The sequence below is a fragment of the Chelonoidis abingdonii genome, chromosome 14 (genome assembly GCF_003597395.2).
Source record: "Chelonoidis abingdonii isolate Lonesome George chromosome 14, CheloAbing_2.0, whole genome shotgun sequence".
Classification (NCBI taxonomy): Eukaryota; Metazoa; Chordata; order Testudines; family Testudinidae; genus Chelonoidis; species Chelonoidis abingdonii.
The window spans coordinates 5,730,187-5,743,590 of NC_133782.1; the positions used below are offsets into that span (position 1 = coordinate 5,730,187).

Below are 13,404 nucleotides of genomic sequence, written 5' to 3' on the forward strand. Positions count from 1 at the left end.
CCCTGCCTCCCCCCAGCCCAGAAGATCTGTTCACAAAAACAGCTCTAGCAACAAACACTTACACCCTACATAGTATTAACCTTCCCTCCTCCCCACTGCAAAAAAAAAAAATCCCTTCCATGCTTAGTTCTATAGGAATCGTGATAACTTCAGATCACTTCCAGAGGCTTTCATCATGTATGCTCTGCTAGAGGCTTTGAAGTTGAACATCTGACAGTGCTTGGCAGAGGTTGTGCATGCTGCAGAAGCAAACAGGCCATCTCATGGCAGGGACTTGAGGACAAATGACTTGTTAATTTAAAGCTTGATTGCTATTTATTTTCCAGCTTTACAAAAAAAAACCTGTATATTTCGTGCTCTAGATGCCTTTTACCTGCAAAGAAGGAAGGTGCTGTAATCTATATTGCAGTGTGTAAAGTCATATCCAGATCATTGGTACCCTGTGTAATGATTACAGATCAACCTCTGAATTTATTTTTTCTCTTTTCTGTGTGTATGGATCTGATGCATTTCAAAGGTCACTGAAAGTGAGAAACTAATAGCATTGGTTAAAATGAAGGGTGATGTGTGAAGGCATTATGCAACTTCATCCACACAGCTGGACCATTGTGCCTCACTCCATGCTGACCTACATCATTCTCCTTCTAGGCATTTGCATCGCTCAAAAATCAGATACAGCCAGTTGTGCTGAATGGTGCCACATTATGTGGTAGTTTTTGTAAGCTATGTAATGCTCATTAGGGATTATAATGAAACCAGCCTGATTGTGCTTATTTTCCCACCTTAAACCTGCCTTAAACACATTTAAAACCAGGTCTCCCGATGTGAAAAGGTAATTTCTTGGATACAGCATGCTACCTACTGTTGCCTCCAGTTTGTTGAAGTTTGTGAATCACTCCATTAAGTTTTGGATCCCCCAGAAACCCAATTAGCTTAAACAAATGGAGCAGCTATGTTATGCCTTTTACCCTGTGCTGTCCCACATTGCATTTTTTTATTTCTTTTTTTCCCTGGCTGTTTGGATTCCTGGCTGGACATCAGGTTTTCAGTAAAGATACAGTAATGTCATCTGTATCATTCAGAAATGAAGAGTCATCCCTAAAAATCTAGATCGGGGTGGGCAAACCTTTTGGCCCAAGGGCCACGTTGGGGTTGCAAAACTGTATGGAGGGCCAGGTAGGGAAGGCTGTGCCTCCCCAAACAGCCTGGCCCCTGCCCCCTATTCAACCCCTCCCACTTCCCGCCCCCTGATTGCCCTCCTCAGAACCCCCAACCCATCCAACCCCCTCTGCTTCTTGTCCCCTAACCGCCCCCTCACAGGACCCCCCACCCGTAACTACCACCTGAAACCCCACCCCTTGTCCAATCGCCCTGTTCCCCATCCCCTGACTGTCACCCTGACCCCTATCCACACTCCCACCCCCTGACAGGCCCCCCAGCACCCCACACCTATCCATCCCCCCGTTTCCCATCCCCTGACCCCTATCCACACCCCTGCCCCCTGACAGTCTCTCTGGGACTCCTACATTTATCCAACTCCACCTCATTCCCTGTCCTCTGACCGCCCCCCTGCCCTGAACCTCTGCCCCTAATCCAACCCCCGGCCCCCTTACCATGCCACTCAGAGCAGCATGTCTGGCATCTGCACCACCTAGCAGGAGCCAGACATGCTGCTGCACTGCTCTGCAGGAGCGTGCAAACCTGCTGCCCAGAGTGCTGCCCATGTGGTGGCATGGCTGTGGGGAAGGGGGGACAGCAGGGGAGGGATGGGGATAGCTTCCCCGGCTAAGGTGACCAGACCGCAACTGTGAAAAATCGGGACGAGGGTGGGGAGTAATAGGAGCCTATATAAGAAAAAGCCCCAAATATTGGGACTCTCTCTATAAAATCGGGACGTCTGGGAGCTCAGGGGCCGGGCAGGACAGTTCCGTGGGCCGGATGTAGCCCCTGGGCTGTAGTTTGCCCACCGCTGATCTAGAGCCTGTGCTAATATTACAATAGCAGTTCAGATCCTGAGCTGGTTTAAATCAATGGCACTCCATTGATTTCAATATGGCCACACTAGTTTAAACCAGCTGAGAATCTGGCTCAGTGTGTGTGTGTGTTTGTGTCTACACAGAGATGTAGCCCATACCCTGAAAACATGACATGCTTAATTGTAACATGCTTAAAGTTAAGCATGTGTGTAAATGTTAGCAGGCTGAGGGCTGCAGAGAGTTTATGCTTTTCTATTTACTAGGTAGCCTATTTTATGATCTTGCCTATTTTATGATGGATTAGCTTAGCAGTGGCAGAGGAATCTGTGTTTTTACTCACGACTTTGTGTTTCTTTCCACTTTTGTTTCTTGTTCCTCTGCTCAGTGCCCACGGAACTCATAGGACAGGAGGTGAGGTAAGAAAAGTTTCTTCTCAGCCCCATAAGTTGGGGAGGGGAAGGGATTCTGGCACATTCCTTAGGGAAATAAAAGCTGTGGAAAGCATGAGATGGGGTGAATCTATTACCAGGCCCAACCCTAACTCTTCCTGCAGCCCCTTCTTCTGCCCCTCCCACTTTGCGGGTCCCATTTTATGGCTGTCGGGAAGAAAAATAAACAGGATTTTAGCTGTGTTACAGTTCCTTGTGCATCATGTAGCCAGACACTTGGCCCTGGGTAAGTCCCCCATGCACCAGCCCAGAGAGCAAAGGGACCCCAGGAGGGTAGTTTTAGCAGATTGAAACAGGAGGGGAGAGTTCTCATTGAACCAGTGGAGGGGGAGCTGTAAGGGAACAGTGCTTACCCATGCCAGGCAGAAGAGAGGGAGCTGCCCTCTGCACTTTCCCATTCCCACTTTCTGTAATGGCGGGGGATCTGGCTTTTACCATTCACTGCCCCCTCCACGCAAGGTGGGCTGAGGGCGGGAGGCGGCCGGACAGGGATGAGAAGGAGCAATCTTTGGCTGGCAGGCCATAGCCAGTCCCAGGAGCAGAGGAGGTGAAACAATGCTCAAGGTCTCCTCTCTCTGGGCTGTACCAAGGGCGAGCTCAGCCTAGGATCCAGTCCCCAGAGGGAACTGCAGCCTTAACTAATGGCACTTGAAAAAGTATCGTTATGTACAATGCTTAACAGCAAACCTCCCCTTCTATCTCAGATGTCCTTCCCCTACTGCCATTCCTGGATTATTCACTGGTTCCCTTTCCCTCTCATCACTTTGGTCCTCCTCCCCATCCATGTTCCTGGTCTCTTTCTCTCCTTCCACCCTCTCCCCTGCCTTACAGGATGGATTTTAAAATTATTTAGCCCCACAGGTACAGGATAGGACTTTCCATCAGTACAGATCTGATGCCCACACCCCAGCCTGTCAGCCTGGCCATCCCATAGCCCAATACCTGAGATGTTCAGGTGGTCCTGTTGTTCATTTGGTGTAGCTTGCATGCCAGCAACAGCAAGAGGAAAAACTGGAGCAAACCTTTGCAGTCTTACAAAGCTTTTTATTATAAATCACAGGCTCCTGGATCTCTCAGATCTCTGTAAAACTGACATAAGTGCTTATGCAAGAGGAGGATTCACTAACCTGTGCTAATGGCAGGGGCTGCATTTCCTAGTGGCCTCTATTAGAAAGCTTTCCATGTCAAAGAGTAATTGGACCTTAACTGTCCTAATTTTGTAGAGTTTCTGCTCCTACGCTCTGCTATGACTCCTGAGAGACTAACATGGGGGATGCTGGGCATTACACTTCCCTGTCTTTTATTGCTGAATACTTGAGTGCAGGTGGTAATTGAAGCAGGTGACATATTTCCAGGGCAGCACAGAGTGCTCCACACAGCCATCTCTGCAGCTGTCACCTAACTGCCTGATTAACTGGACGATTAATCGACTAATTGGAAGCTAGGCGTCATCTGCATGACAATAAGAAGGCTTTTGTAAAAGTATTAAAGCTGTTGAGAGAGAGAGAGAGAGAGAGAGAAGTTGGTAAATGTTGCAAAAAAGGGGGAGCTATTAACAAATCACAGAGCCCTTTGCCACTTGTGACCCCTGCCAAGATGTAAAAAATTTCCATCTCTAAGGATTTCACAAATCAAAGTCCTAGATTGAGATAAAATGACCTGGCATTCCAGAAAGCACTGAGCGCCCAGCCTCTGAATGTTGGACACCTGTGAAGTTGTGTAAAGCTAGGCACCAAAAAATGGGCCACCTAAAATCACTAGTCACTTTAGATACATTTGGCTCAAAGCCTCTGGGCTATTCTCTCTGATTTTTTAACCACAGGCTGTAATTTACTGCCTTAAAAAAGGGAATCAACCTTAACTGATTTAACGAAGTTTAGAAATGCCCATAACATCTTCATCAGAGCTGTTCTTGTTCCACACTAAATAAGCCTTTTTATTTTTTCAGGCAAGTCATTGCTAGCACAACCACTGTTCCATGTCTCTGTGTGCAGTCACTCAGAGTGTGTCTGGGGCTGTTCAGAACAGAGCAATCTCTGTCATGACTGAAGGCAATTAAAATTAAATAGACTTTAAGATCATCAGTAAAAGGGAGGGGGACCCTCTTCCAATTATGCACATTAGCCTGGAGAGTTCTTCTTATGTATGATCTCGAGCATGTCACTTGGAAGAATCCTCTGAGCTGCCACTTCCACTCATATGAGGAACCCCATGAAAGGGGCAGTTTGGTTTGAGCATATGCACAGTACAAAGGCTAGGAGGCTAAAGAGAACGCAGTGTATCCTCCCAGTTGATCACGTGAGTTAAAGGAGAATCATCAGTTCAGATATAAAGCAGGTCACAGGTCAGCTTATTGCAAAAGGCAGCCAGTGTTACAAGGACATGTAGCAGGACCAGGAGGGTTTTAAGAGGAGATAGGTCTAGGGCCTCGCTGAGAGCTCAGATGTTTGAGTCTCTGGCTTCAGCTTTCCTTCCAGTCTGCAAGCTCCCAATCACAAAACAAACAGGGCAGTGCTGCTGTTCTCCTAGGGCTCCCTGCCCTGAATTCTGGTCTGCAAAGCGTGGCACCACATCAGCTTCCGTCTGGACCTTGGCCAGACGTTAACCTAACAACCTCAGCATTGCCTGACTCAGCTGGCCTAGTTCATAGGGACACCCGTGGGGGAGGAGGGGAGGGAGGATCCTGAAGAGTTGCTGCAGTTTCAGCAGCCAGCAGGGGGCAAGGGCCTGGCACAGGGCACGCTACACATGCAGAGCAGGACCTGGGTGCTGGCCGCAGCACCACTCCCCGCCGCATCGTGCACGGACGCTAGTTACGAGATCACTGTGCGTGTGGCTGCATGTGCACCCAGCCAGCCCCCTCGGCAAATTGCATCTCGTGACTGGCAACTGACAAGAGAGTTGAAAAACCAGCCACCTCAGTCAAAAAGTGGTCAAGTCATGTTCCGGGTGGCCCCCTCGGCTTTGCAGCCTATGGCAATAGCCAAAGCCTAATGTACATCCGCCAGGCAAACTGGCTGAAGTTGCTTTTCAGCCTCTGGAGCCCCTATAATTCCTGAGACTGGTCTGTCTGTAGGGGTGACATTTACCTGTGCAGAGGAGCGGGCAAAGAGCATCCACCACTTCAGTCTGTGTTCAGGGCTGTAGAGGGCACACACAGTGCCTAGGGTTTCTGGAGCCCTCTGCACTGAGGCTGTCGCTTCAGCTGAGCAGAAGCCAGGGCAGGGGAGCTAGTGAATTTTGTCCAACGTGCTCTGACTCCTGACACCAAAGGCCTGGCTCCCCATGTCCATTCCTCAACCTGGCCTTCTCAACAGGTCCCCCATTACTAGCATCCTCAAACAATGCTTGTCTGACAAGCCATAAAATGAAATTTAAAAAAAGATGATTTATTTTGTGCACTAGTTAAAAAAAAGAAAAAAAAGAGAGAGAGAGAAAACTAAACAGTGGCAGTAGGAGGCAGGGTACAGTAGTTGTCTGGTCTTTAAAGGCTTGCTTTTACACATGCAAATCTTTAATTAAACATACTCATAAAACTATAATGAACCGTTCATTTAATTAAATGGGGTGACTTATTTCATTAATTTTTAGCAAACTGCAAAGCTGCCATCCTGCCCTCCTTGCTTGGAATTCAAAGGGATGAAATGAACTATTTAAAGGAAATTATCTTCCCTTTTGCAGTTTTTGTTCCTTCTGCACAGATTCTTTTTAATTCTCCACAGTTTATATACTTTAATTAAAACGCATTCTCCAAGTCATCACTGTTCTTGTTGCTTGGTTGTTCCCCCACAAGCTGCCCTACCCCAGGATGTAATGGCTCAGGACACATCCGTGGAAAGTATGCACGACACAGAAGGTAAGATTTGGTCTGGAGGATTTCCAGTCTAAGGAACCTGAATGCAAGTGGTAGAGAGATGTAAGAATCAAGACAGACTGACCTTGATCCAGATCCATTGACTACAATGGGAGTTGGATTATGTCCTAAACCAGCTTCCCCAAACTCACGGTCGATGCAGAAAAGAGGAGGCTGTGTTGCTATACAATGAGTTTATTAATTCTGCTGAGATGTCTTCAGGCTAAGGACTTGGTCTGCTTGCGACTTGCGTGCATGGTGGAGGGGAGTGGGGTGGAAAATCACACTTTATTGCCTGCCTTGGAGTCCATTCTTCTGCTAACAGATTTTTCATCAGTGCATTATACTGTGCAGATCTGGACTCCTGGTGCCCATGAGTTAAATATGCCACAATGGCTGGACCTAAATACCAGTTCTAGTTTTATAGCTAGAAGCAACCAACAGCTTTTAGTATCCAACAATGTCCAGGTTAGAAACAACTGGGGCTAGTGTAAATTGTGATGTTAGATATAAGATGTGATAGGACTAAATGTTTTTATTGGGTCAGGCAAACTCCCAGTGATCTTTGAGCAAAAACTTGAGTACAGGCATCAGGAGCTGGCCCATTAGGGTGACCAGGTGTCCCGATTTTATAGGGACAGTTCCGATTTTGGGGTCTTTGTCTTATATAGGCTCCTATTACCCCCCAACCCCTGTCCCGATTTTTCACTCTTGCTGTCTGGTCACCCTATGGCCCATTCATGCTTGAGTTTATTTAGAGAAGAGCGAACAAGAATGAAGGCCAGATCTTCAGCCTGCTCAACAAAGCTAGGACAATGTAAACCAGCTGACGATCTGGCCCTTCCTATGCATTGCCCAAAGTTGACCCGTTTCTCTTCAGTCCTTAAAGGACTTTTTTACCTCTTGCTTCATTGAATAAAGCATCCATTTCTGAGGTTTTTCTCAGACATGCCTCCTTCATGCAATGCGTCCTCTTTCCCTCTAGTTTACAAAGCTGCCCTCTAGCAAAGAAGAGGAAACTTCAGGATGCTGAGGCCGAGCACCTGGTGTCAAAGAGAAAATCCCATCCTCTGAAGCTGGCCCTTGACGAAGGCTACAACGTGGACAGCGATGGGAGCGAGGAGACAGAGGTGAAGGAGGAGTCTGTCACTGACGAATCAGAGGAGACTTTGGAGGAGGAAGAGACAGAGACGATAGAACAGGAGGAGACCCCCAGCCCTGAGCCAGCGGAAGGTGCTTTATCATTATTGATTGCAGAGCTTATTTTACAGATGGAAAAAGGGCAGTGAGTGTTAATAACGAAGAGTTATAGTGCTTCTAAATTATGCATAGGATGGGTTCTTCCATTATTATATTCAGGGGAAGAACAACAGAAAAACCCTGTTTGAGAAGGGCTGTTCCTGACTATGCTGATCACAGACTGTCTCCAACATCTTAAAAATAAGAGCTTTCCCATCAGTGACGATTCCTGGGGAAGGAACTATGGAGAGTATAAAAGCACTTCTCTGTGTGGCTCAATAGGTAAAGCAATGAGAAAGGCACCCTGGAGTCTTGGAGCCTGATCCAGAGACAGGGTGTGAGCTTTTCTGTTGTCTTCAACCTGTGGAACTCATTGCCAGAGGATGTTGTGAATGCCAAAACCATAACAGGGTTCAAAAAAGAACTAGATATGTTCATGGAGGATAGATCCATCAATGACTATTAGCCAGGATGGGCAGGGATGGTGTCCCTAGCCTCTGTTTGCCAGAAGCTGGGAGTTGATGACAGGGGATGGATCACTGGATGATTCCCTGTTCTGTTCATTCCCTCTGGAGCAACTGGCATTGGCCACTGTCGGAAAACAGGACACCGGGCTAGATGGACCATTGATCTGACCCAGGATGTCTGTTCTTATGCTCAGCGGTCACAGAGTAAGGCCCCTAGGTCCAAATTCATGCCACTGTCATTGGCTTTGGGAGGAGGTGTGTGTGCATAACTCGGGCAGAATTTTGGCCCTGGGACCTTAGTCCTCTCCCTTATCTCTTTCCTTCTAAATGCATTTGTGTATCATGGACCCCTGTTTATTGAGGCAGTTTGCATCAACCTCCAATGGGGTGCACCTTAGCATGAAAACATCACCTTGGGCTAGTGCAGGCAATGTGCAAAAATGTGTAGCTGATGGTTTCTGATGGCTCAGTGGAGGAAATAGATCTCTGAAGGTGTTACTCATCTTATCAGTGCGAATAATTTAAAAATGGAAATCCCTTTTTATACCTGCCATTACTAAATGCAATAAATCAGGCTTCACCCAGGGCGTAACAGCAAGACTTGGGGTTCAAATAAGCTGAAAGGAGACAGAGCTCTTTATGGGCTTATAACATTTTTCCTTCTTCCTTTTTGCAGAAAGAAGTCCAGCAAAATCATCACGCTATGGACAAAATGCAGCTACCAGTACACCTGGCCCTAGCAAGGCCAATTACAGCAGCTATCAAGAAATCATTGCCAACTCTCTCCTAAATCTAGGCCAAATAGCAGAAGAAACCCTTGCAATAGAGGGGCAGATGCCTGAAAATGAACTGCAGGTCTCCAAGCCTCCTGTTAATGTTGTGCACCTGGTCCATGAAGGGGTGGAAGAAGAGGTGGTCGAGGAGGAATCTGACAAGGAAATTATCATCCAAACTGAGGATGCAGAGGAAGTCATTGAGGTCGCTAGTGAACGTAGCAGTGAATTGTGTCCAGAACATCGGGACAATATGAATTGTGAGGAGTCCTGCAAGTTGCAAAAGGCCATGCAAGCAGAAGCAGAAGAGGAGGAGGATGAAGAGGAGGAGGAGGAGGAAGAAGAAGAAGAGGAGGAAGAAGAGGAGGAGGAGGAGGAGGAAGAAGAAGAAGAGGAGGAGCTGGCATCTGAAGTCATCTGTGAAGAAACTCCTCAGACGTCTCGGGACTCCCAGAAAACCCACTGTGCAGGGCGGTTCAGCTCAAAACCTGAGTACTCAGTCATCGTGGAGGTCAGGTCAGATGACGACAAAGATGACGATGCTCGCTCCCAGAAATCCACCGTGACTGATGAGTCTGAAATGTACGACATGATGACCAGAGGGAACCTGGGGCTGCTGGAGCAGGCCATTGCGCTCAAAGCCGAACAGGTTAACACCATGAGGGAGCCCAGCCGCCTGCCAGGGGAGCACATAAAGCATTTGCAGGTGGATGAAAAACAAAACAAACCTTTGGACACTATCAGAAAAAACTACTACAGCAAAGGTGGAGTATCTGAACAAGCTTCCATGCACCATCTTCCTCCCCAACAGCTTTGCACTGTGAAAGAATCTGAGCTTCACTGCTAAGTGTCCCATGAAAACTAGCTGGTTGTGGATTTTCAAGCTCAGTTAGGTGATTGAGCGGCAAGTCCCCTAGTTGGCTTTGAAAATCTCAACCTGTGCCTCTAAGACAGAAATGGGAAAAGCAATGCTGAGTGGATAATCCAGGAGACTATTTATATTCATTGTATTTCTTTCCATTTATTAAAATGTTCCCACCCAGTCTTTTGGCTATAAAGTCTTCCCAGTGACAATTAAGATCAAAATCCATAAGCTAGGACCCTCCAGAATAAACTCAGAACAAAAACTCTCCCACCAGTGCCACCCTTCTGGTTATTCTTCCCATTCCAGAAAAAGCCAGTCAGACCAGATACTATGGACCTTGTAGCCTGATTTTAAGAGCATTTGGGCTCTGGTGCCATATTTTACTTGAGCAATAGATAAGTAGAAGCTTTCTCCATGGGGCCATGATGTACGTGTTGAATAGACACATGGAGAAAGTGCCATCAATATCCTCAATCCATCAATTTCATCAGAATCTTTAATCAGCACCAGTTTACTTTTAAATAGATTTTTGAACTAAAACTACAAAGGAAAGCTGTAGAGAGGAACCACCTGATCACATGCACACCTCTCCTACTGAGAGTTTATCCTCTTTCCTAGCATAGGGCAGGAAAGTGGTGATGGTGGGGAATATTTGCAAATGTTCCCCCCTTTTCATTTTTGAAATTAAAAAACGTTAACAATTTTTTAAATTGAAACACAAACAAAATCAACCAGCTCTATCAATTTCCATTTGAAAATTGACTGAAGACTTTCATGAAGAATTTCATTTAAAATGTTCCTAATTTATGAATGAATGAACTTTCACATTTCAAAACTATTAAAATTTGAAAAATTTCGACTGTTTCTGTACAGGACTCATATGAAAATGCCAACCTGAAAACTAATGCAGTTCACGTATTTTTCAAGTAGGGTATCACTTGCAGAGCTTCTCTGGATTCTGCAGGAAGTATTAGACACTAAGGGCGCTGGCCTATAGAAACTGAAGCCTGGCCTAAGATCAATAATTTCTTTTGGCTTGGCTTGGTCCATGACTGAAGATGAGCCAGTGGGATTATCCTGGCATAATTCTTAGATGGCCTCACTGACTTTATATAGCACATTACAGGATACATTTTTAGCCACATTGAGCATGGCCTCCCTTTCGTATCCACCTGCAAAACTTGCACCTGTATTTTTAAACCTACAAAAATGTAATTGGGTGTGCAAATCAGAGTCTTTGCATCAGCAACTACCTGATTTGCCCCAACAATCAGGCAGCTACTGGTGTGAATATTCAACCTTGGACTCTCACTTGAACGACAGATGCAAACGTACCCAGACATCTTGGTGATAAACTCTTTCACAGCAGTGCTGTACAGTAGCTCCTTTTCTTTTATCCAGCCATCATGATTTGTACCCAGTTGCTGTCCTTGCCTTGGGTAATATTTTTCCCACATCCCCTCCCCATATTTCCTAGATCCTTCAAGACCTGAGAAGCGAGAGATCAAATGTCCTACTCCAGGTTGTGATGGCACCGGTCATGTCACAGGACTCTATCCTCACCATCGCAGTCTGTCTGGTTGCCCGCACAAAGACAGGATCCCTCCAGAGAGTGAGTATACTGTAGGGATTTCCACACCGCAGAAAAACGGCTGCCTAACCTGGGGTGCTGAGGCACTTAACAGATTTGCGCCTTTGAGCACATCTGTATTGCAATCTTGAGTATGAATGGTAGCTTGTCGAGATGCATCCACACTAGCTGAACTCTAGTTAGGCCACTAAAAGTAGAAGTGAGGACACAGTGGCAAGGGCTTCAGTGCAGGTAGCATAAGTGAATATGTACCCACGGGGAGGGAGGTGTCAGGCAGATTTGTGCAGCTCACCCCGCAGCATCTTCACTTCTATTTTTAGTGAGCTAGCTAGAGTCCAGTTAATGCAGATCCGTCTACACAGGTTGCCATTTTACATCCCTAGCTACAATCGAGATGCACCCTTAGAGTGAAATTCACCCCTGTGCGGAAGAGCCCCATCACAAGGCCAGTACACCACTGAAGTCGCATGTAAATCCTCCAAATACAGCTTAACTTTCTATAGGATGGTTTAAAAAAAATGCTACTTTTAGAAAGGATCTCATTCTCTGTTAACTTCTCTAGGTGTTGTCAGTAATTTCTATAGAACCCTACTGATCTTCTGTTGAACCATTTCGGTTTCGTCCCTATATTGAATCCCACAGTTTCCTCCCCCTCCCCCACCCATGGAATAGCTTGTCGGGAAGAGGGAATAAGGGTGAGGAAAAAAAATCTCTACAGCAATTTTTTTTATTGTATATCAAAAATAAGTAACCATTTGATATGTGCACTAGAGTCAAATCTCCTTTTAATCGCTCGTCACCCTGACTTACAACATACCACATAAAGATTGATATATTCTGCAGAAAATGTTTAGCATTATGCCATTGGCTTTTTTTTTTCAAACATAGATTTTATTTCTATTTTTACCAACATCCTAAATAGAATTCTCTGTACATGTAAATAAAGTTCAGTATTGTATGCTCATGATGATGGAATAATGGCCAAAAACCCCCACAACTGCTGCCTTATCTGTAATTTCAGAGGTTGCAGACCTGCCATAAACACAGAACTGCTGGTGAAAGTAACAGTTATTGTCACACAAATGTGCATACAAAATAAAAAAATAAAAAAGCAAGCTGCATGTTTTCTAAAGGCTTGCAAAGCAAATTATTTTCTTTACTTTTAAGGTCAGCACCGCAGGGAGCAATAATCCTGAAGATTAAAAATTTTAAAAATCAAACAAAGACTAGTCCTAAGGATAAAAGCATAGATACAACTCCAATCACTTAAATCCACCTGAAATGGGCAGGCATGGCTCCGGAATGAAGGGGGACGAGGAAAAATGGATTGCAATCAGCTAACAAGGAAAAAAGACCAAGATGGCCTGTACAGAAATGCTAATCTAGTGCTGACCTGAGCAGTGTTGGCTTGTAACTCTTTTCTGTATGCAGACAACTTTTAATCGCACAGTTTCATATTTGCTGATTTCTAGGAAGCCACCATCAAAACTTGACTCTGTCTTTTTTGCTCTGTTTTTATAAAGTTGTTTTTACTTCCCTCCCCTCTTCCCTTCCTCTCCTCGCTACAAAGTCTTGGCTATGCACGAGAATGTGTTGAAATGCCCAACACCAGGCTGCACAGGACAGGGTCATGTGAACAGCAATCGCAACACACACAGAAGGTACTTACTTCAAGTTCTAATTAATAACCGCAGGGGCTGAAACGTCGTCAAGGCAAACAGCAAAAATTACATTGGTTTTATCCCTGCATAATGAACTTCACACTGAGATATGGTGTAACTAAAACAGATTAATTATAGATGGCTATAAAGGAATGGAAATCAGATAGAATATCAGATATCAAATGAAAATGGGCAATAAGGCAGAGGAGAGTTTCTTCCTTTGGGTGCAGGCATTTATTTAGAGTGGAGTCAAGGAGATGGTATTCAGCTCTAGAGGAAGTTTAAGATGAGGTTCTAGTCCAAATGAGGGTTAGCGTTTGATGGCACAGAACACTTGTGAGGTTTTTGGTTGGTAGAAATATCATACAATCAGCTATTTTCACATGAATTTCTGCTATCTCAGCATGAATTTCATCTGCAGCTCCACCAGAAGTGAAAAATAGCTCTCATCTAGTTTTGGATCTCATATAGAACCTAATCAGTAGAGATTGGTTCAGATCTGGAGAGCCGAAATTGTACCACAAGTTCTG

At 45.4% G+C, this 13,404-nt stretch overlaps 1 protein-coding gene across 3 annotated transcripts in view; it reads left to right on the top strand.

Moving 5' to 3' along the window:
- MYT1 (myelin transcription factor 1) overlaps positions 1-13,404 on the top strand; it is a 104,189-nt gene that overhangs the window by 49,087 nt on the left and 41,698 nt on the right. For all 3 annotated transcript variants that reach the window (XM_032766425.2, XM_032766428.2, XM_032766432.2), the window contains exons 4-9: positions 2,362-2,392; positions 6,219-6,281; positions 7,264-7,511; positions 8,661-9,521; positions 11,100-11,234; positions 12,784-12,874. In XM_032766425.2, the coding sequence (XP_032622316.1) occupies positions 2,362-2,392; positions 6,219-6,281; positions 7,264-7,511; positions 8,661-9,521; positions 11,100-11,234; positions 12,784-12,874 (1,429 nt within the window). The remainder of the gene's footprint in view (positions 1-2,361; positions 2,393-6,218; positions 6,282-7,263; positions 7,512-8,660; positions 9,522-11,099; positions 11,235-12,783; positions 12,875-13,404) is intronic.